The 23250-nt window shown below is 38.5% G+C and overlaps 1 protein-coding gene across 2 annotated transcripts in view; it reads right to left on the reverse strand.

The window, feature by feature from the left end:
• Nucleotides 1-2472: 2472 nt before the first annotated feature.
• The window catches only part of CNTNAP4 (contactin associated protein-like 4), a 244719-nt gene continuing 223941 nt past the window's right edge, over nucleotides 2473-23250 (reverse strand). Inside the window, exons 19-24 of one of the 2 annotated variants that reach the window (XM_005862607.2) lie at nucleotides 22445-22669; nucleotides 20934-21067; nucleotides 20075-20162; nucleotides 9491-9709; nucleotides 9090-9161; nucleotides 2473-5009 (exon numbers count right to left, since the gene is read on the reverse strand). In XM_005862607.2, coding sequence (XP_005862669.1) covers nucleotides 4816-5009; nucleotides 9090-9161; nucleotides 9491-9709; nucleotides 20075-20162; nucleotides 20934-21067; nucleotides 22445-22669 — 932 coding nt within the window. In that variant the 3' untranslated portion in view covers nucleotides 2473-4815. Of the gene's footprint in view, nucleotides 5010-6879; nucleotides 7042-9089; nucleotides 9162-9490; nucleotides 9710-20074; nucleotides 20163-20933; nucleotides 21068-22444; nucleotides 22670-23250 lie in introns of those variants that run through there. The other variant, XM_014536737.1, reaches the window with a different exon arrangement.

The following is a 23250-nucleotide window of genomic DNA, read 5'->3' on the forward strand; positions in this document are numbered from 1 at the left end:
ACCAACAGGTGGGCTGAGCCCTTGGGACAGCACCACAGCCCAACTTCTCCATCTGCCCATCCTGCATCGCCCTTTCCCCCACAGGTGCTGATCTCTATAGTACTCTCTAATAAACTTCTTTCATGATAATCTGTCTCAGAGTTGGCTTCCCAGGGAACCCAGCATGTAATTAAGAAACATGAAAATAGTTAAAAAGACACAGCTAAAAGAGCTCAAATCCTGGTCGGTGCTCAGTGGTTAGAGGGCCGGCCCATGGACCGAAGGGTGGTGGGTTCAATTTGCAGTCAAGATCACGTACCTTGGTTGCAGGTTCATCCCTGGCCCTGGTATGTGAGGGAGACAACCAATCAATGTCTCTCTCTCATGTGGATGTTTTTCTCTCTCTCTGTCCTCCTTCCCTATCACTCTCTCTAAATATCAATGGGAAAAAATATCCTCGGGTGAGGATAAAATAATAATAACAATAATAAAGACCTCAAAATACTGGTGGGGCAATATGGTAATGGAGAGCTACTTTTCTTTGTAAGATTTTTCATACTCTTTGAATTTTAAAGTATATGCATGTAACTTAATATATATTTAAGTGTAATGTTATAAATAGAGAAAAGGACAGAAAAAATGATTGCATTGGAGAAGCCATTATAATCATGGGTCTGCCTGTTTTCCATCCCACTTTCATTTGCAAGTTTTCAAAGACTTGAAGACTTTGGGACCTACAGATCCACCAAAAGCCCGACTCTCTTACCACCTCACATGCAAACTGTTTCATGTTCCCGTCCTCCTTGTTTCGCTTTCTTGTAGGCATGCATGTTCTCACTCACACGCATCTCCAACACACAGCAGGCTTCTCAACTTTTTCTTCCCGTTAGCACTCTCCAGCTTCCAAACTTTGGAAAAGCAGAAGACAAGCAGGACATATTGAACATACCTGGGAGAGTTAAACAATCACCTGAACACGTTTTGATATGAAATGTGTCATCTTTCTCCTATCCTAAGGAGCATACTTGATGCCTCATCACTCAGATCTAACTCATCCTACATTTTTCATAAAGACTATATATGCTGCGGGCTGGAGGGGTTAATGGGGGGAAAAGGCGGACATCTGGGATACTTTCAACATTAGAGATAAATTAGAAACACGAAGAAAAAAAGTGCTGCAATTAAAATTCTCTCTCCTAGAGTCAAGGATGATACACACTTAACATTTCTTTTAAAAAAACAAGAAATCTATTAATGGCAATGACCTATCAAATAAAGGTTTGTGTTCATTTTTAAAGGATCTAGAAAAGATCTAGAACTGTAGGTCATTCTGGACAAAGAGGATATCGAGATCCTTCCAATGTTCGACCCACTAAATAATTGTCAAAGCTCCAGGTCTTGGAGGCCCTGGGGCAGCCGTGGGCAAACTACGGCCCGTGGGCCGGATCCGGCCTGTTTGAAATGAATAAAACTAAAAAAAAAAAAAAGACGGTACCCTTTTATGTAATGATGTTTACTTTGAATTTATATTAGTTCACACAAACACTCCATCCATGCTTTTGTTCCGGCCCTCCGGTCCAGTTTAAGAACCCATTGTGGCCCTCGAGTCAAAAAGTTTGCCCACCCCTGGACTAAGGTCAGCAAACTGTGGAGTGAAGAGGAAACTCCAGCCCCAGCTTCACCCCCTACAGGCTGCCACGGGTCCCCAGGAACCTCACCCGTGTCTGCACCTCGGACGCTCCATCTGCAGACTGAGCTGTCCACACCACCGAATGCCTCAGTGCTCTCCACCTGCCGGGCGGATGTGTCCCAGGCTTGTTAGAGGTGAAGGACAAGGCCGTCGAATGAAAGACAATTCTACATAATTGATTTCTGTTTGGTTGGTTGTCTGGTTGCTTCTTGTTGTTGCCTTTAATTTACCATGTAACGAGTGTATTCAGTGTGCTTCAAAGAGCAACACTTGGGATAAGACAGAAAAGAAAAACGGAGCTGTTTCCTAGAGTGGACAAGGGCTATTTCGGTGGCATTGTTTCTACAAAATTGAGATGCCATTTCCCACGGATGACCCCCATTTCATGTGCCACACTGACTCTACTCTATCTGCATATTGCACATGGGAATTGAATGAGATGTGGAAATGCAGTCCTCTCAAGACGAGAAGGTTAATTAGGTATTGTTTTCATTTGAAATCACAAGTAAAATTTTAAAACATTTATATTATAGAAAAGTGTACTATACAGGATGAGGCAAACTAGGTTTACAGTTGCTCTTATGGAAAGTAATACAATAATTAGTAAATAATAATACAAGAATAAACTGTGTTTTTGTGTACTCGAAACTGTTAACTTACTTTTGCCCCACGCTGTGTTTTCTCATATAATCCTGTGCATCTGTGAGTGCTCATTTGCCAAGCTCTCTGCAGAAGTAAAAGGACAGCCCCCAATTTAAATAAATAATAGTATCACAACAAACAACTGCTTAATAAGTCAGTTATCTGGCAAAACTGAAAGTCTAGTTTAATTTCCTTTACTTGTTACAATCAGTAAACCTTTTCTTATTTTTTCCTTTCATTTCTGAACCCATTTAAAAGAAAAAATACATTATAAATACAGCTTTTGTGAATTCATAATAATTACAGGATATATCAATAGCTTTCAAAAAACACACATACCAGTAGAGAAGGCAAACATCTACACATCTTTTTACTGTTTTAAGAAAAAAAATCCAGTATAATTTTCTCATTTTAAACTTTTGTACAATGTTTCTTAAAATATATTGTGCATTTAATTGAAAACTGCACTTTATTAAGAAAAAGAGAAGGAACAAAGATCACAGATCAGGAAATGAAAGTCATGGCGCGTGATGTATCGGTGCATTTTGATGCCATAATGTTGCAGTTTCGAGCCGTGCAGACCACAGAGCACTATGCGGCTTCACCATCCATAAACCTGTCTACATTCGAGCTTCCAGCCAGGTAAATGCTGCTACTAAGTAACATAAACATCTGTAAAAGATTCAGGCCTGTTCTGATGTCCATATTCAGCTTTGCATCAAATAAAAACTACTATTTCTACGCTCAAGCTGTCACTAGCCACCACCACAAGTCTTTCAAGTAAAAAATAAAAAATATGCCATTTGTCAACACAGGTCTTTCAAGAACTACTATATTAATTCATATCCTTAAGTTAGTCAGGCATTTACAGAAACATCAAAATGGAGATACTAGTAGTGCTATGAGAAAAGACAGGCAGGTTTGTAAGGAGGGTTAAAAAGAAAAAAAAAGATGCCTAATTGATATATTTCCAAATTATGCTGGTATGGACAAGCTAAGGAATCCAATTTTTCCTTAGTAGGCATCTTGAAAGTGTGATTATAAATAGCAAAGTGCCTTTATTATTTAATTCTTTGTGGAATTCAAAGATAGCTGCATGCAAATATCTTGTTTACATGGCCTCAAATTATATCAGCTTCATAAGGTTATTGCTAATTCTTTAATCTCTTGGTATGTGTATATCCTCTAATCAGAATGTACTAGTCAGTAGGCTATACTGACTTTTGGTACTTTGTTATAAATGTACCCCAAAGTCTTAAATGAGAAGTTACTAGAGAGACCCACTTAGTATATATCATATAATATGTCATCACCCTTTAGAATGAGCAGACTTTAATTATTCTACCAGTTTTGCAGAAAGGGGGCATGGTTTCTACTTGTATTTCAAAAAGTATGCCCTGGTGGTCAGTGCACAGCAAAATGTATGCCTAAAGGGGTATATATTTTAGAACAGGGAATGGAGCTCTATGCTTTAAGTGTCTCTTTTTTTCCTAATACATAAGACCATGCTCCATGGAATATAGTGAAGAGAGATCAAAGAGAAGCTGGTGAAAACTTCAGAAAAAAAAGTATAAAACTATAAAGAAAACAGACATAACATTTGGGGAAAATATTCTAGGCAGTATAGTTCATTTGAGATATTACAGTTGTAAATAAAGATAATATTTGGCAGTGTTAAGGATTGTGTTTTTATATCAACAACTTTAGTTACCAACATTTCATAATCCTTGGGAAATTGGTCTTACCCAAGGTCTTAACTACTGACACTCCCAAACAAGAATAGCAAATTAAAGGCCAGACATCACACACTGATGACCAATGCACTTTCTGAGTCTTGTTACATATGAGTTCTACGTTCAGAGCTGAATTCTGACACTCAAAACCTAATGTATTCAAAATCATTAAGAACAGTCAAATAGGAAAAGAGCAATACAAACAAACCAATGACAAGAAAACATCTTTCAAGACTACTGATCAATTGTATTGAATGTAATACAGAGAAAGGCAAAGGGGTTTGTTTAAATGCTTTTGGCCACTGAAGATGCAAACACCAGCCAAACAGGATCTTAGAAGCGTTTCCAGGTCTATGAATAACACCAGGGGAACACTAAAGCAAACACAGCATATGTTCTCAAACAAAGCAAGGCCATTCTAGTCCAGTTTTGATATTTACCTCGAACAAAACTCATGTATCACGTGGTTGAAAGACCAGGGGCACAGTGTTTAAAACCACAGTCCTCAAGCCAGTTAAACTTGCATTTCGATCACATCAGAACATTTGGAAATGAGCAGCACGATCTAATTCCTGCTTCAGACCATGACTGCTAGGGAAACGTGTCACTGGACGAGGCCTCCTGGAGCCATCGCGGGTCTGGACATGGCGAGATGGCAGTGCTGCAGATCCATCGCCTGTACATTCAATGCAAGAACATAGTTTTGTCCATTGAGAGCCCCTGGCTATGAAAACACACTGTCGTCATTGTAAGCTAAGTCATGGCTGCCAATCAGAAGAAGTACTCTTTCTGATTTTCACTGACTGCATTTTGTCTATCAAGCTGGCTTTTCAAAACAGCCTCGGCACCGTCTACATTCTCTGACCTTTTTGCCTCATTTCTTTTGTATAACCTTTTCTGCTGATAAATGCGAACAGCTATGGCAGTGATACACAGCAAGATAAAGATCACAACAGCTATCAAACCTGGTGAGAGAAGAGAAAAGAAACCCAAAGTCAGAATGTTCGCCTGAACAGAGACGGTGTTGACTTCATTGTTTCATAAGTCCTCATAAAATCATTTTCAGCTTAAATCAAAATTGGAAATATCAAAATTTCAGATATTTCTGGATCAAGCGGCATCATGATATATTGAGTTTACTTCTGAGTTCTATTACCCTTGAGGATGACTCGCCCCCAATTATTCTGGATGTATATTATATTGAATTTATTTCGTGCATTTATATTTAACACAAGAAGGTCTCTAAGACCATGTAGTCACTTCAAACTAAGACTCAGACAAGTTATAATTATTTTGAAATTACAGGATAGTAGTAACATCGCAAAATAATTAAATGTGTCCTCATACTTAAATATGTAAACATTTTAATGATGTTGATTTTCAATAATTTGTCATATGCTGAGTAGCAGAAACAGGTTATATACAGTATATGAATAATCCTGACTAATGAAATATATTGATACCCATTTACAGGTACATTTAGATGATTTCTATATGAAGAATATTGATTTTTTTGAAACTTCTGGTTGTAAATAAAAAAGGCTTGCACTGCTAGGCAACCACAGGGAAACAAACAAAAGAAAAAAACATCCATTCAAGAGTGTCTCTGACAAAACACTAAAAATTACTCATTTCATTAAATCTTGACCTTTGGTTATAACTCTTTTTAACATTTTGGGGGAAGAAATGAAAATTTTCCATAAAGTACCTCTGGTCGTCTACCCTGAAGTATGACGGTTGTTTCCATGCAAGTGCTTGCGTGAATGTGTGAGCTGTGAGCTGTCCTAATTGCTTCTTGCTGCACGGAACACCGTTTCTATTGAAAAAATGACTGACAGACAAACTATGATTGTTTGACCTGGAAACTTGGCAGATACTTTCTCTAAAATAAAGGAAGTTCCATTTTAGAATGTCCTTCAAGAATGGCAGACAGTATACAGGGGTTGGCAAAAGGAGGTTTACAGTTGTGAGTACACGAAAGTTTATTCTTAAATTATTATTTGTTTGTATTTTTCCATATGAACAACTGTCAACCTACTTTTGCCCACCCCTGTGTATATTGTCAATGATAAAGTCAAGCTTTCACATGAAAGACAGAATCTGGGAAGCTATTGCCTGTCACCGTGCGTTGGAGAGTTTCCTAACACTTAGACTTTTCTGATGAGATCCGTAGAGTTGTTAACTAATGGTTGTTTTTTACAGACAAAAATAGGTACAATGAAAACAGCAATGTGGATCCTATTGTAAAACTGAGTCTTCATTCTAGTTTAATGGAGTCCAACCAGGCCAAACCTACGAAGGGTCCCATCAGTGACAGTGGATTATACAATGAAAACAGCAATGTGTATCCTATTGTAAAACTATGAGTCTTCATTCTAGTTTAATGGAGTCCAACCAAGCCAAACCTACGAAGGGTCCCATCAGTGACAGTGGATTCCTGAGCACATGATTTTAGGGGCAGGTTCACTAGAGCTAATCATATCATTGCCAGTGACTAAGTGGATTTTTGTCTGGGTCAACCTTATCTGAGGAGAGCAATGTAGCTAAATCTAATATAAATGTGGTAACCAAATTCTGTACCTCAAATCTGAAGAATTTACTAATGGGTATGGTTATTTTTGTTATGATTAGCCATATTAATAAATAATAATTTTAATCGGAATATCTATTTGTTGTTATATTTTGCCTCTCACCTTAGAAAAGCAACCAGTTGAATTGCTATAAATATCTCTGTCATCTGGTTATAGGCCTCTTGCTTAAAAAAGTGTTCTGAACCATGTCAACATGAAAACTGATGGAGACGTTATGGAGAGCAGGGTATTGCACCTATAAAATCAACATCAGCATCACACTGGCCCGGGGAGGACATCCAGACAGTCCATCCAAAGTCACCAATGGATCTGGAACTAGTTTCTCCGTGTTTGTGATTTATGTCCTTTAATTTGGGGAAGATGCTATGCCAGGATTTGTCACGTCCAAAAAAAACCTTGATTTAACCTGTTATACAAATAATACAAAAGATATTCTAAATAAAATATGGCCAACTACTGCACTCTATGCTGTTGCCATCTGAAACTCTGTGTGAATGTGTTTTTATGAGGAAATTATGTAGCTTTCTCTCCGTCTAAATCTGGCCATCCATGTTTGTGTGGCCTGGCCAGAAACCCTCTCCAGTAAATCCTCTAAAATTGGGTCACCAGTTTTTAAATGTCTTGTTAAATCAATTTCCTATATTATGTTATTCAGTGTTTGTAACTGAAGAAAAGATCATCTGAAATATAGAACACTGGGGGATTATCCACTTGGGGAAAATCCTTAAATGAATTAATTATTGTTACACTGTGGGTGCAGTTTATAAGTAACTAGACAATGGGGCGAAGAATTCTACCACGATGCTCCCAGATGGAGAAATGCACCCAAGGATGACACTCGGATTGAGCAGATAAACTGCACATGGTCCCGGGCGAGGCCTTGTAGAAGGCCATGGCCAGCTGCTCTGCCTCTGAGGCTCAGTCCCTGCAATGACCAAGGGCAGACACCAGATCCACAGATCTTAGCGAGTCCCCGAGCTGCAAACATTCCATATTGTCCTCTGCTCTACGCATTTGAATCAAGTAAGAATTTCACAGGCGATCTATAACTTGTTTCCATTCTAAATAACACAGAATGACTTAACAGAGCTCTCCTTTACTCTGCAAATCTGGCCAGTGATCTTTGACCACAGCAACAGTATTCTAAAGAGTAAATACTTAGTTCTAACATCGACCTGACTGTGCAATCACTCTCTCTCCCCCTGTATCTCTATCTCCCTATATCTATACTGGTTAAATGTATGGCAAGCACCATTATGAGACTGAGATCATTTGTTTGACTAGAAACCCTGCTTTAAAATGTTGAGATTGAAATGCTATAGCTTTAAATGAGTTTTCACCATATAATGTGTTACTAATATATTCATGTATTTCTTTTTAGACATACAGTTATTAGCAACTCTTCTAACAGGTTTTTTGCTTCTTACATGACTAATTGGGTATCCTATTTAGGTATCTTTAATTTATACACCATGAATTTGATAAAAAGAAGAGCAATGGGAATAGCAATGAGGATGTGAATATCCTCACAAAGATCTGACCAGTATTATACTGCCTAAATAAAATCCTAATTACTTAAAGGAAGGTGATGTCTAGGTGAGTAAGGGTATAAAAAAATAAAACCGAAGCTCACATAAGTTGCCCAAGTATATGAGTAATCACATTATCTGGCAATGTAATGAAATAAATGTTTACTTTTTATGTTCATATGTGCAGAGTGTGGAAAAAAGGTGAGTCAGAAACATTTCAATAATCTGATTATAATGCCATTCTTAAAATCTTTAATCTTTAAATTTGGGGGGTTGGTATTGAAAAAAATTATGTCTCAGAGAATATACTGTTTCATTGCTAGGAAGATATACTCAAACCTTTTTGTTAATTCTGCAATTTAAAAATGGTTCCTAGTTAAATTAACTAGGAACCATTTTTATTCAATTTACCTAAAATGTATACAAATGTAAATAAAAATATAATATTTATTGATGGTAGCATCTAAACAATGGAAATGTCTGTTTTATTAATCATTAAGGCAACATAAAATATACGCTTCTAATGTTAATCTCAGGTTTTCTCAACTCTTTACATAAACCCTTGCAGAAGCAGTGATATGTCCAAGAAGCCATCAAAAATGATACTTCTTAAAATATACGCAGAATCACCTAGGGAATGTAGATGGCCATTTTCCAGCTAAATTATATTCCTTATTACAGTTTAGCAACTATTCTTTAAGTGTGGTGCTTCAGTAAAATGATCAATTATTTACACTGAAAATCTCCAAGGAAGCTGGGAATTTAGGAATACTCCTCCATGAGACAATCCGGTAGGAATAATAAACCAATCCCCCGGGCCTCAGGCTTCAGTGGCTAACACTGAAAGAGTTTCTAGAAGGCTAGAGAGCCACCATTCCCAGCGATGATAAGAACCAAAGAAGAGCTCATTCATGCTTTCTATTACCTCCAATTACAGCAGAGTCACTTTTGATAGCATTAGCTAGGGGCTCTCTGTCATCTCTTGTTCCAGAATGATCTGCAGTAAAAGGACAAAAGGGGGAAAAAAGGAAGGGGTGATATATGCAAGTAAAAAGAATTTTGAAAATGTCATAAACGTTTTAAAGCAGAACAGAATGTAGGTCAATGTGGGATCTCTGTTATTTTAAACTTAAGAAATGTCAACTGCGATGTCCGCATGCATAGGAAAGTGAGAATCTAGAGAGAAATGGGAAAGGGAACTGAAAGTTAAACGAAAGCAATTTTAAGAAACCATCTGGAGAATGTCGCATCACAGCAGCATCGGAAGTTTTTGAGGCAATGGACAAGCTGCGTTTGTGGCTGGGTAACGACACACACATATGCTACCTGCAAAGGAGTGCGTCCTTTCCCTGGATGTGGCGTCAGTGCCAGCCTGGGCCACGCAGCTGGACTCGGTCACGTGCCCTGAGACAGTGACGAGGGCAGAGCGGCTGGGGTGCAGAGCAGCCTTCAGAGGGGCCACGTGGCTGAGCTGCACGGCAGACAGGCAGCCCAGGAAGCCCTGCGCACCAGCCAGCGCCGTCTCCTGGTCAACATCACTGTGCTCTGCAAAGACAAAGAAACAGCAGGATTAGTAGTGCAAGTAGGGAATGCTACGATGGAATGTTCCGGGTCTGATAATGCAGCAGCTGTCTATATATTTAGTCACTGCACACGTGCACACACACACACACACACACACACACACACATACAGAGTGACTAAATTCCCTTTTTTGGCCTTTATTTAAAAAGTCAGATCCATTAAGTCTTTTCACAATAACTGCTGAGCCTTTCCAGGTTAATGAAGGCAAGATTTTAAATATGACTAATTACATATGACAAACTCCTAGGAAATGATTAAAGCCTCTATAAGAATGGATCAGGATACAAAGAGATGAGGGTTCATGATGATGGTCTCACATAGTAGAGGTTACCGCCCCCCCCAATTTTTAGGAAGTCTCCCTAATTGCTCATGGACAGCAGTAAGAACTTTCATGCCTTTCTTCCAGATTCAATGACTGACATCACTGTGCGCCCCTGAAGACAGGTATATACTCCCCCAATTGAATGAGCATTGAGTTAATATGGGACTGTTGTGGAGCAGAGATTGGCTTGAATGCCAGAATATTAATTCATAATTTTACAGTGAAGAATAGATTTCTATTTTATGCTTGAAGAGCATGCATCTAAACAAGTGCAGCGAGGCAGTGTTAGAGTTCAAAGGTTATCAGACTGCAGTGGATCCATCCATCCAATACGCTCTCCCCTGCCCTGCACATATGGAGACATGGACCACATGCGCATTTTGGTCTCTCTTTTTAAAAAACAACATAATAGATACTAAGTATTTATTGAGTGCTCTAAGGGATCTGCATGTTTGTGTGACCCTTGCAGTTGCCATGAGTATCTCATTCCAGTCATATAGAGGAGACACTTAGGCTCAGAATTTTAGGGATTTGCCTGAGATGACACAGTTGGCGTCATGTACTGGACTCCAGGCCTGTTGGACTTCCAACCACAGGCTTCTTTTATTCATGAACCACTTTCTGACAGACAGATTCTTTCCTTGGCTCTGCTCGTATCCTCTGCAGCACCTTTTATTTATTTTATTATTATTATTTTTGGCTTGAGAGCAGCTATTCTTAGAGTAACTCTGGGCAACTCAGTTCTGATTGAACTGTCTCATCATATCAGGGTTTCTGAAGGACACTTCCTTCTCCTCCCTTTTCATTCACATTTTATACCGAATGATAAAAATACTGAAGGAATATTTAGTATCATGAGCATCATTCGCTATAAAAAGAAAACGGTGCATTAGAGGGATGACATCACGTTCCTGTTGTGGCGGATACGGCATTCAGCTCCAGTCTGTCTAACTCCAAAGGCCAGGGTCTCACCGCCAGGCCCCCTGCCTCCCAGCACTGAGAGGTATCACTGCTGCTCACATGCTAGACTGCGCGCTCCACGAGTGTACAGGGGACCTCGGCGCCCAGCATCACGTCGGTACATGGGAGGCATTGCATCAATGTGTCCAAACCAAAGAACAAACTTAGTCCCACCACATAGCAGTCATTCATTTGAATGGATATACACTCAAACGCACATATTTTTAGAAAGACAGCATTCTTGCTTTGGAGTTTTTTGTTTTGTTTTTTGTTTGTTTGTCTTATTTAACAAGAAATGAAAAGGAAATACTTTAATACAACATAACCAGAACAGTGTTTTTCCCATTTCTCCTATGAGGTTAAAATCTTGAATAAAATTTCTTTAGACCGTTAAAAAATCTTACCTTTTGAACCAAAAAAGAAAAAAAAGCTAAAGTAAATAGATGAGATTCATTCCTTAATAAAAGTCTGACATGAGGTGACTTTTAAAAACCTTCAAATTAAAAACATTTCTCCTATTACAAATTTTTGTATAAAAATTTTAAGCTATAAAAGTTAAAATGGAAAGTCAGACCATTAATATTTGTTGTTTAAGAGCTCCCTGCAATTCAAGCATCTTGCATTCCAGCAGGGGAGACAGAAAAAAAAGAGAGAGAAAAGGAACTAATGAGAATTTTGAAGAGTGATAATGCCAGGAACAAATAAATTAGAAACTGTGATGGGATGTATCTAGAACAGAACTTTATCTTAATGAATGAGGTGATTTTTTTTGGTGTCTATTTAAGGATGCGTCTTTTCACAGACCTAGTCTCTTAGTAGTCTGTAGCTATTATTCCAGCAGCTTCTGGCTTTTTTACTTTTTTCTCCAAATTTGCAAGCTTCCCTGTGATTTAGGAATCTTTGTCAGATTGTTCCTAGGCCTGGACTGCCCTCATCTATTCTGGGCGCTTTAAATCTGTGGACACAAGGTTTTCTTTAGCGGAACATTTCATAGATGGTGCGTCCAACTACTGATTCACCTCGGCCCCTTTAACTGCGTGGACTGCTGATTACTCACATTGAGTCTCCTCCACTACTCTCTAAGCTATTTTACTGTGTCTCCTGATTTCTATCGTTTAGGACTTATTTTTGTGGGGGTCAAGTGTTTCATTCACTTTATCTTCCAGGTGATAAAGTCAAGCATCCACAAAGACCATTCTTTCCTGCTGAGTTTTTCAGTCTGCAAAAATAAAAAAAAAATGTTTTCATCCCTCAAGGTCTTTTAGTTGCTTTACTAGAATTTCCTTCAAGCTCTTACTACGTTTCATTCCGAATGCCATCTGTCTCCCGGAGTGGCTTTATGTTGATAGGGAGTGATTCTGGTTGCTTTGGTTTTTCTCCCATTTTATAGCTGCTGGATCTTCTTAAGTAGAGGTTGTTTTTCTCATCTGCTCGTTGGATCACAGTCACTGGCTTCCTGAGATGGCTGATGCCCAGAGAAAATAGACAGGGCAGCCATCCATGTCAGTAAAACTGTGGACAAAGCACCCACCCAACTCCGGAGAGAGAGGAATTGGCCCACATTTCAGCGCACCCTCAGTAGGATTCAGGAAGCCCTCAAATTTCAGGTCATTCCCTTTTGGCAAAGAGGGAAAATGGGCACACTGATGTTTTCATGCTGACTCTCCCCCCCGGCAATCCAGAGATCTATGCCAGCCCAGATTCCAAGTGGAAGGTGGGAATCCAAACAATTCAGGGTCTCCCCCTGCCCCCCAGACTCTTGTAGGCTGACCCCCAGACTCTCTTCCAACCAGTCCCACCACACTTTCTCACCAGAAACCTCCAGGGTCCCCACTGCCTGGGGCTGGACCAACACCTCCTTGTTTTGGGAGAGTCAGTGGGTTGCAATTAGAATTAGGAGTGAAGGGGAACTACAGGGACTTTGCAGCCATCTTCCCAGAATTAAGTCCAAACAAAATGAACAGCTATATTCAGGTGCTCATAGCAGAGTTGGCCTTAGAAATACATAGCAACAGAGATCTGCATTGACCATGATGCTAATAAAGCCAATGAGCAAAAATATACATCCTTCCGATCATCTGACTGCTGACTTGCCAACACCACATAAGGGTGAGAACAGGAAGGTGGGGGAATCGAAGACAGATGTCTCCTGCTTTACATAAACCCTGAAAGACAATCATGTTTGGCATGTTTCTGGTTATAAAAATACTCATGTGACTCAGACTTCTGGGTAGCTTTGCCTATCAGAAAGTTAGCCTCAATTGTATTTTCCAATAAAATGCTTTGTTGAAGAGGAAATCTTTTAACAAAAGGTCTACTAGGAAAATAGAGGACCAAGGAATTAAAATTTGTATGAAGCACCTTTTAATCACTGTTTCTGGAAAGGATATGGAGTTGAGTGGAAGAACAATTAGAAGGAGTGACTCATACAATTTCTTGTGGTTCTCATAATAAAACAAAATAAAACCAACAACAAAAACTACAACCAAAAAAAGATAAAACAAAACAAAAACAAATAAAACTCAGAAAGCGAATCTAAGTAGTTTGATCTCAGAGCAGCAAAAGGATCTCACCATCTTTACTCCATGGAGGTAAAGATAAGCAAGGCTTGCCTGAAAACTGCAGTGAATCAAAGGAGAAGCAGGGCTGAGACCCTGCAGACTTTTTTCCCATTTTATGCAATTACAACAAGGATGCAACCACCACAACAACAAAAGAGTTAGTGTAAAAGTAAAATGGCAAGGCAGGCAGAAAATCCACATGGGGAAGCAGCAGTGTTTCACAAAAGGTGTTTACTTGCCAACCACACCTGCTGCCCTGAGATCTAACCTTGAAAACCTGATTAACATGGAAGCCATTTATTTCGATATTTAGATGTCTTCTCTTGTGCTTTCCGTACAACCTGTCTCATCTTAAGTGTCTTAAGACAAGACCTGTGAAATAGTCTAATTAAACTTTCTTATGGCTTCCATTGGCTTTGAAGCAGGTTTTTCATGAAATATCTGAGACTGAAGTTTGTTCTTAAAGCTCTTCCGAGGAGATGAAGTAGACGTCCTCCTCCCTCTGACCACACACTTTATTTACATCTGGCCGGAGTCTCCACTGCAGAGACCTGAGTTACTTCCTGGCTCTTGCAGCTTCAGAAGAGATAAATGACCCCTATGGGTCATTGCCTCTAAATATATCAAAGCTACCACTCAGAGCAAGTAAAAACCATCTTCAGGCTTTTAGAAAACTCTTCTCACATAAAAAACAATCCATGAACAGAACTCATAACTTAATTTTACAATGAGTTTTGGATGGAAAGAGAAAGTGTAATGCAGCCCATAAATTATGGAAGAATATGCATGGGGCTGACTTGCTGCTCTTGGCCTTCCGCTGCCACCGTGATGTGTTAGCACGTTTTGTTGGTGGTGGCCCTGCACCATTACCCATCTGTAATAAACAGTCACTGTAACTGCACTCCGCCTTCGAACAGCGATTTTTCAGTCCTTTTACAATAGGTTAAATGGTATCATTATTCAAAATATGGGCATGAGAGGTTCTATGCAATTTCAAGTTTATGTAATGATCTTAATTGAGATTCTTTTTTTCACATGGCAAAATTGCAATCCAATAAAAGCTTAAAAACTAGCAACAAAACTTTATACCTTTACATTTCCTTTGGTTAATTACATCTTAGAGATCTCTCTCTCTCTCTCTCTCTCTCTCTCTCTATCTTAAAATATATTTTTTATTGATTTCAGAGAGGAAGGGAGAGGAAGAGAGAAACATCAATGATGAAAGAATCATTGATTGGCTGCCTTCCACATGCGCCGCAATGGGGACCGAGCCTGCAACCTGGGCATGTGCCCTTGACCAGAATTGAACCCGGGACCCTTCAGTCCACAGGCCTAGCCACTGAGCCAAACCAGCCAGGGCATGAGAAATCTCTTTTTATATAACTTTTGAGTAAATTGTTCTCCTAAAGGAGCTGATTGAGGAATCATCAGCTTTGGCATTGGTGCTTGGTACATTCTGAACGTGCTGAACGAGGAACGACACCAGGCTGTCTGCCTATTCAGAAGGAGACCACAAAGAATGGAAATGCCCTCCCTTTGTCCTCCAGCACCAGGTTCTACAAATGAGGATGCGCGGCGGGAACACTTTTTTCACTCCAATCATCATTAACGACCATTACCAGCAGATATCAAGCAGGGAGAGCAATTCTGATGTAACAATATCAAATTGTACTATGATGACAAGGAAACCATCTCTAACCCTCTATTCAGTGAACAGACAACACTAGCAGAATTCACTCATCTTATTCTGATGAGTCCTCCAGACCCTTAGACTGGCCTGTCCAGTATCACTTTGCTGTGGCTGTGCCCTCTCTCACCCTGAGGTCCTGAATCCACACCCCTGCCAATCTCCCTCCCCTCCCCTGCTCTCTCCCATCAATGCCTGTTCTTTAATAAATCCACTCACACAACAGTGTGAGCACCTGATCATGGCTTTATTTTTTTATTTTTTTAAAATATATTTTATTAATTTTTTACAGAGAGGAAGGGAGAGGGATAGAGAGTTAGAAACATCAATGAGAGAGAAACATAGATCAGCTGCCTCCTGCACACTCCCTACTGGGTATGTGCCCGCAACCAAGGTACATGCCCTTGACCAGAATCGAACCTGGGACCCTTGAGTCCACAGGCCGACGCTCTATCCACTGAGCCAAGCTGGTCAGGGCATGGCTTTATTTTTTACTTAATCATGGTGCGGGTACATTTTAAAGCATGTTAGTAATTAAAGAAATAAACAATCGCTTTCTCCTTTTTATTTTAGAGATTATTCTAGTTTTAACATACATAATTTGGGCTTTGTGACTACTTTCATCATTGGGTACTTTTGAGGTGTAAGTAGAGCTCTATGTTGTATGTTTGATGGCCAAATGAAGGCGGCAGGGGTGTGTGAGCATGCTTGTCCCTCCCACCTGGAGTTACTTGTGATGATCTGTGACTCTGATAAACCCCAATGTTGACCTTATCATTTGCTCTATAATTAAAATCAGATGACATGTTCCGGTGTCATGGGTGTTCTCTGGACTCAGGACATGACAATTCTGACCTATGCTCATGCGTCATAATGAGGAGAAATGGCCTTTTTCAGTTTCTAGGTCTGGGTAGTGCAGAATAATCCAGCTAGCTCTGAAAAGGACCAACGCAGGATGAAGTCACACCACACCCTGAAGAAGCCTATGACATTTTAATTGTTAAAATATTCAAAAATCAATGTGATGGATATAAACTATGATTTTAGGTAGTTTCTTACAAGAACGAAATAACACTACGTATTGAAGATAGTCTATGACATTTTAAATATTAAAATATTTAAAAATCAACCTGCTCACTTAAAAAGAAATGATTTTCAGTAGTTTTCTTACTTTGCTTGCTCTAAACTGTATGTCTCCTTTGAAACTTGCTTTTAAAGCAACCAGTCCTTTATCTTAAGAGGCATTTCACAATATACAGGGTTGGGCAAAAGTAGGTTTATGGTTGTGAGTACACAAAACACAGTTTATTCTGATATTATTATTTATTATTGTATTATTTTCCATATGAATAACTATAAACCTACTTTTGCCCACCCTGTATTTACAAAGTCACAGTGCCCTTGGTTATCTAAGTCACCTTTTCCCCTTGCCTCTAGGCATGGAGGCTGGTTTTACATAAAGGATTTCTGACACATTGAAAAGTGTTCTCACAGCTCTTCAGTGAGACTGAGTAGATGCCCTTCCCTTGCTGACTACACACTTTATTTACACTTGCCCACACCTGCACTGCAGTGACCTGCGTGTGCTTCTTGGCTCGTAGCCTCAGTAAGAGAGCAATGATCACCACTGGTCATCACCTCTAACATATGAATGCTACCAATCAGAATGAGAAAAAGTAACCAGCTTGTACCTATAATAAATCATAAAACTATTCTAACATATCAAAGCATCTGGGTACAGAATTCAGAGCTTAATTTTACAGTGAATTATGAATATGAAAAGCAAACTTAATGTACTATATTATTCATGACAGGAGGACCTGCTTGGCTAAAGCCTTGATTTTTCCACCATAGCTCGCAACTTAATACATTATTATTGCCAAAGTTAGTGAGCCTTTAAAAATTTGAAGTGTAATAGGAACTTAGTACAATTTGATATTTTTTCTTAAAATTTAACTTCCTTTCTCAGTATCTGCTTCTAATATTTGTTAACATTGACAGTAATCCAAAATTACCCCTTAATTCCTCCTGGATTTAAGAAATGAATACTGGAGAAAGTGAGAGTGGGAAAGTATTTCATTTCTGGGTTTCCATCTGAAATTGCAGTGGATGGTCATATCCTTAAGTCTTTGGTTGACAATGGAGGCAAATGACAACTCTAAAGAAACAACTGGTTAATATTTATATTCTGCTCCCTTAAAAAATATTCAGAAATTATAAAATGATACAAGTATTTTAATGTATTTTAATCTGGAGGGTGATTTGGAACTCTTTTATCTAAAGCAACATAGGGTATATTATATTCAATTAAATACAGAACAACACTTTGTATAATGATCATCTGTATGCCCACAAACCATGAGCTCTGTGGGGGCAGATGCAATGTTTACCTTGCTGTGTGACCTTCTTGCGTTACACAACAGGGGATGACAAACTAGGAGTTAAACGAATCAGTGAGCCAAATGGGCTTTCAAAAATGACAACCATAGTTGATAAGCAGGGTCAGTAAGAATATGCCTTGCAGACCTCCAACTAGAGGAGAGTAACTGACCAGGGGCCACGGCTGCAGGCTCTGAAACACATTGTCATGCTTGGGCCAAGGCCATGCTTCCCACGGACTGTTCCCAGCCAATGGCTGGTCACAGCAGGGACTCTAAGGCAGGCCCATTAGTGGAAAACATGGGACTCCTCTGATGGTTGACTGACTCCAGGGATCCCCAAATGGTGTGCAACCTCTGTAAGACTGCACAGGAGTCCAGGATACTTCTGTCTAACTTTCCCTCCCTCCCCTTCATTTGGAGGCGGAATTGCATGACCATCGGATGGCAATGCTGGTCTTGGCCAACTCCCTCCCTATTTTCTTTCTCACAAGTGTTCCCTTAATAAAACCCTCACATGGTTAAGTTTGTCTTTTCACCTGCTTCTTGGAGGACCTGGACTAACATAATGAGAAACTTCAAGATTGAGCAACTCTCTGGAAAATTAATAGTTCCATTTTAGCATCTATTTTACTATAATTTAATATACTGCATTAAAATATAATAATGTACTACATAACATTTTATTGTAATGTCATATAACACACTAAATTTGACCATAGATTATTAGTCTATTTTGAATTACAAATGATTTGAACTCAGCATTAGTCCTCTGTCAAGATCCAAACCTTAGGTACACGTCAAATAAATTTTCTTATACTTTTAGGAGAATGAGTAGCAGTTGATTGCTGAATTTGGACTTTAATCTTATTTTTCAGCATGAGCAATATGCATTTGAATAATATGCTAATCTTGAATAAAAACATTAACATCTTTAATTCCATACTAATCTCCCCTATTTATTTACAAAAAGGAAAATAAATATGTATATAATGAATGTTATTATTCTCCTTGGTTAATACAATCCTCCTCATAAAATGAAGATCAGTTTCTCAATAGTTTTATAATATATTCAATATATTTCTACTCACAAAAATATTTTAATTAGTAACTCGGGCATTAAATTTGAAGACGTTATTTCCTCAAAAATATGATTTTATCAACATTATGCGTAATTGTTAGGATTTTCTACTTTGTATTTTACATTGTTACATAATGCCTCATCTCAGACCCTGCTACCCTGAGGAATGCTTGAGCTGAAGATATGTTATATTCAATTGATTTTTTTATTGCTATTGTTGAATTTATATAAGTTACACTATGAAACGCATTTGGAATATTTCAGTTAAGCTTCCAACTATCTCAACAATACTTTGCACATATTTTTTATGTCCACTCTAGCACATTGGAAGAACACTGCAATCCATGATATTTCCCTAGTCTGGAGAGTAAGAGCACATGATTGTGATACTCATCATGGTACTAGAAAGCCTATAAATATTTATAAACTTAACTATGAATCTTCTCCAGGGCCAATATTTTGATCATTCACCCATAGACTTAATCAAATATTCTCAATATTGTGAGATTATGTACAGGGAATGTAAGGAATGATTAATCAAGGTACAAATCATGGAAAAGGTAAAAAAAAATTTAAGTACATTTACTATCTTGGGTGTAATAGTTAGGTAACCTGTTCTTTCTTACTATTTGACTTCATGTTTTGTTTAGTTTTGTTTTGTTTTTGTTTTGTTAATTCTCACTGGAGGATATTTTCCCATTGATTTTCAGAGAGAGTGAAAGGGATGGAGAGAATAAGGAGGGAAGAGAGAGAGGGAGGGAGGGGTAAAGGGAGAGAAAGAGAGAAGAGAGAGAGAGAGAGAGACAGAGAGAGACAGAGAGAGACAGAGAGAGACAGAGGGAGACTGATGTGAGAGAGACACTTCAATTAGTTGCCTCCCGAACACTCCAGACCAGGGCCCGGGATCGGGATCAAGCCTTTAACTCAAGTAGGTGCTCTTGACCTGGAATCAAACCCAAGACCCTTCAGTGTGCAGGCCAACATTCTAACCACTTAGACACCCAGGCCAGGGCTATTATTTGATATTTTTGAAATGTGAGAACAATACCTTGTTTCATTATGCCAGAGTGGCATTATAACATTATGAAGGAAAATGCTTGCTCACCCTACAGGAGGTCCCTACTCAGAATTACACACACCTCTGAGAAAGTACACTTGCTGCCTTATAAGTAAAATAAGGCCAGAGATTTTGGGGGTGGGGGGAGGTGGGGGAATGATAAATTTGCAGTGGTGTGTGTGTGTGTGTGTGTGTGTGTGTGTGTGTGTGTTTGGAATATGACTCTTCTAATCCATGTCTATGCATCAGAATCAGAGGAAAGGTTGTTTCTTTTACTTACCTAAAATCCTGCCCAGTACAAGAGATTTGACTGCACTGAATTCTGTACCTGATGACAGGTGGACTTGCCTCCTTGCATTCTCGTCAATCTACAAAATTGTTGTATGAGATGCCAAAATCCAAATGGATGCCATTTTGTTGAGAAGAGGACAGGAAGCAAAGGAAAAAAACAACCCAAAAATGATAAAATAGGCAATGGTTAGTATGGCCCCAAAGGTTAGCCATATGTAAAACTGAATATTATTTTCTAAACTATTTCTATACTACCCTCAGATACCACTGCACCCCATCGTCTATCCCCTTAATCACTTTATTTTTCTCTGCTATATGAGAAAGACAAAATTGAAAAGCCAACATTGTTGGTTTTTTTTACTTGAGTTATTCGGCTAAGGAATTTTCCTCTATGCTGAAACATTAGTGCTTTTCTTCCAAAGCTGGTAGAATCCTTCCACTTTCTCTGCCGTGACTCACATTACTTTTATATTTACTGATGCTGCAGTAACTAATTTCAGTGCTGGAATTGTGGCTGCGTTTAGACCCCTCCGAAGCAAACGGGTTTCATCGGAGCAGCAACAGTCCCCCCAGTAGTGCACGACGATAAGCTACACAGTACTTCCCTCCTGAGCAGTAAAACAAACGCTGGAAGTTTGTATATTTAAGTATAAAATATTAGTAATATCTTGGACAGAATCTTATCCCCCTTAAAGCACTCTGAGCACACATTGGACGGTAGGGGCTGTGCACCAGCAGCCCTGAAAGGATGACTGTTTACTGCATCCATTATCACATTTCTGCTGCGGGTCCTTCATGCTGGCCAGTCCTAACTGTAACCCTGGCTTCTCTAGGGTTGACTACGTTACCTCTACAAAGACCACTCCTTCTTCTCTGTTAATCTGGACGTGGTGAAGTTGCCCATCAGCCATGTTTTTGAAATCAAAGGTAACGACATCTGGTTCTTGATATCTATTCAGCTTGTACCTGACCTGCAAACTTCCTAAAGTGGGGAGGGAAATTATATTTCCAGTTAAAATTGTATTTTAAAAATTACTTATACAAATTCAGAGTACATTTGTTGTTATTTAGTAATTTCTGGGGAAAAGTCACAATATTTTATTTGGGTGTATCCTTTCATCATAATTCCTAGAAGTCAGTTTCTATGTGAAATCAAGACCAAGCCTGTTGCTAATAAGCAGTGTTTTTCCTGCAAATTTTTAATTGCCCCCCCTAGATGTCAATATGGAATTAAGTAAATACAAATATCTGTACTAGCTTCTAACTAAAAAAAAAAGACTTGGTATATTATAAAATACCAAACTATTGTGGAATATTGTAATAGCATTCTGTTTCTATAATCTCCACTCCTGAAATGTAATTGATTAATAAAATTATTAAGCAAATGTAGTTTTACTAAAGACGAGAAATATTTGGCCAAGTGGTCATGGTCTAAATTTTGGGATGAAATCAGAGTAAAATGAATGGTTTTAAGCCAAACTTACTATTTATAGTACTCAACTGCCTGTAACGATGTCAATTTACTGCACAGAATATCTTCCAACTTAACAAAGAAAATGTCCTAACATATAGATAAGCTTTAAGCTCAAAATGTATACAGTGAAGGCAAACATACCTATTAAACAATGTTATTTTTACTTTGGCCTTCAGTGTCCATGGGCCATGTTTGATTTAATTGAAATGCTATATTCACATTTGTAAATGTGTTTATTTTCCTCATGCAGAGAATGTATTTATGACATTTTTATCTTTAATCAGGATAAAGGGAAGAGAAAAAATAGCAGTAAGTAGTCTCTGTGACAAGGTTTCTGTAGGAGTCACATGTCCTAACCCACACGCCATTACCCTGCATCAAGGCACCAGCATTGTCCATGACTATTTTATTGCCTATAATTAGAAGCAACAGATTATTTTGTGGACATTTTCTTATACATAATACTAGTTTGTCATCATTCCTCCAAAATTTTGTATTTTGATTTGAAGAAAATATTTATTATGTGCAGAGTGGCATCTTATTTCAAAATCAACCACAACACTGATGCTGATATTCATGTGGAATAGTAAAGAGCTTCTAGCAATAATAAAATATAACAAATATTTTATATAATAAATTATACTTCATATGGGCTACGTATACTTATCAAAATTACAAGGAGATAAAGGCATCTTAATTCCTTTCAATAATCCTTTTAGATTCAATTTATGGGACAGTAGTGAAAATACAAAATTGAATACAAAAGACAGGCACGTTTTTTCTTCCTGTTTGTAGTCTGAGAAGCAAGAACACGAGAATGATCCGTACTATTACTGATGTAATGCTCTAACTCAATTTTCTCTCTCTCATCTAAAAAGCACTCACCATTTTTGGCAATGATGACTGAAAGATACTCTTTATAAAAGGAGCTCACATAGAGCAGTGAGCTGGGTGTCCGTGTTGTTCGGAAGCTAAATTTGATCATTTCTCGGCGCAGCTTTAGATCACCATGAAATGAAGCAGCATGGGAGCTGGAATTTTTACTTAAGGGATAATTTTCTTGAAAATGGTAAACCACGGACGAGCCGGATCCAAAATATGCAGCAATCTCTGAAAAGATATATACATCTCATATTAAAAATTAAGACCAAGGATCTTGTTTCAGTGATATTAACTGATATTTTTAATTAAAAATAACAAATTAAATAAATATAAGAAATACCCTCGAACCAGAATTAAATAACATTATAGATTAACAGAGCTTTCACAATGGTCACTGAAATGGCTTTATGTTAGAATTATATGTAATTAATCCACTAGTTAATCTCATCACTGAAAGCTTAATGCTCTTCCCCTCCCAAGTATAAACATAAACCAGGCTTCTTGACTTCCATCTCCTTTCCCATCCATTTTCTTATTTAACTTTTAAGCCCCACCTATCACTTTATAGCCAGAATACATTAGTCTTTCTATATCAGGGAGAAAGGAAGACTGAGGCATTCTATTACCTTCCAGGATCAGCAGGCAGAATGTTCCTTTCTGTCTAAAGACTTCCTCCTACTCACTGTGCACTAAAAAGTCTACCATAATAGGAGAAATGGGCATTTGTGTAGCAGAGATGCACGTAGGAACTACCCAGCCTCGTTTAAATCATTGTACCCAGGCAGAGTATTTTACTCCCGTGAGATTAA

This window comes from Myotis brandtii, unplaced genomic scaffold, assembly GCF_000412655.1.
Source record: "Myotis brandtii unplaced genomic scaffold, ASM41265v1 scaffold165, whole genome shotgun sequence".
NCBI classification, from domain to species: domain Eukaryota; kingdom Metazoa; phylum Chordata; class Mammalia; order Chiroptera; family Vespertilionidae; genus Myotis; species Myotis brandtii.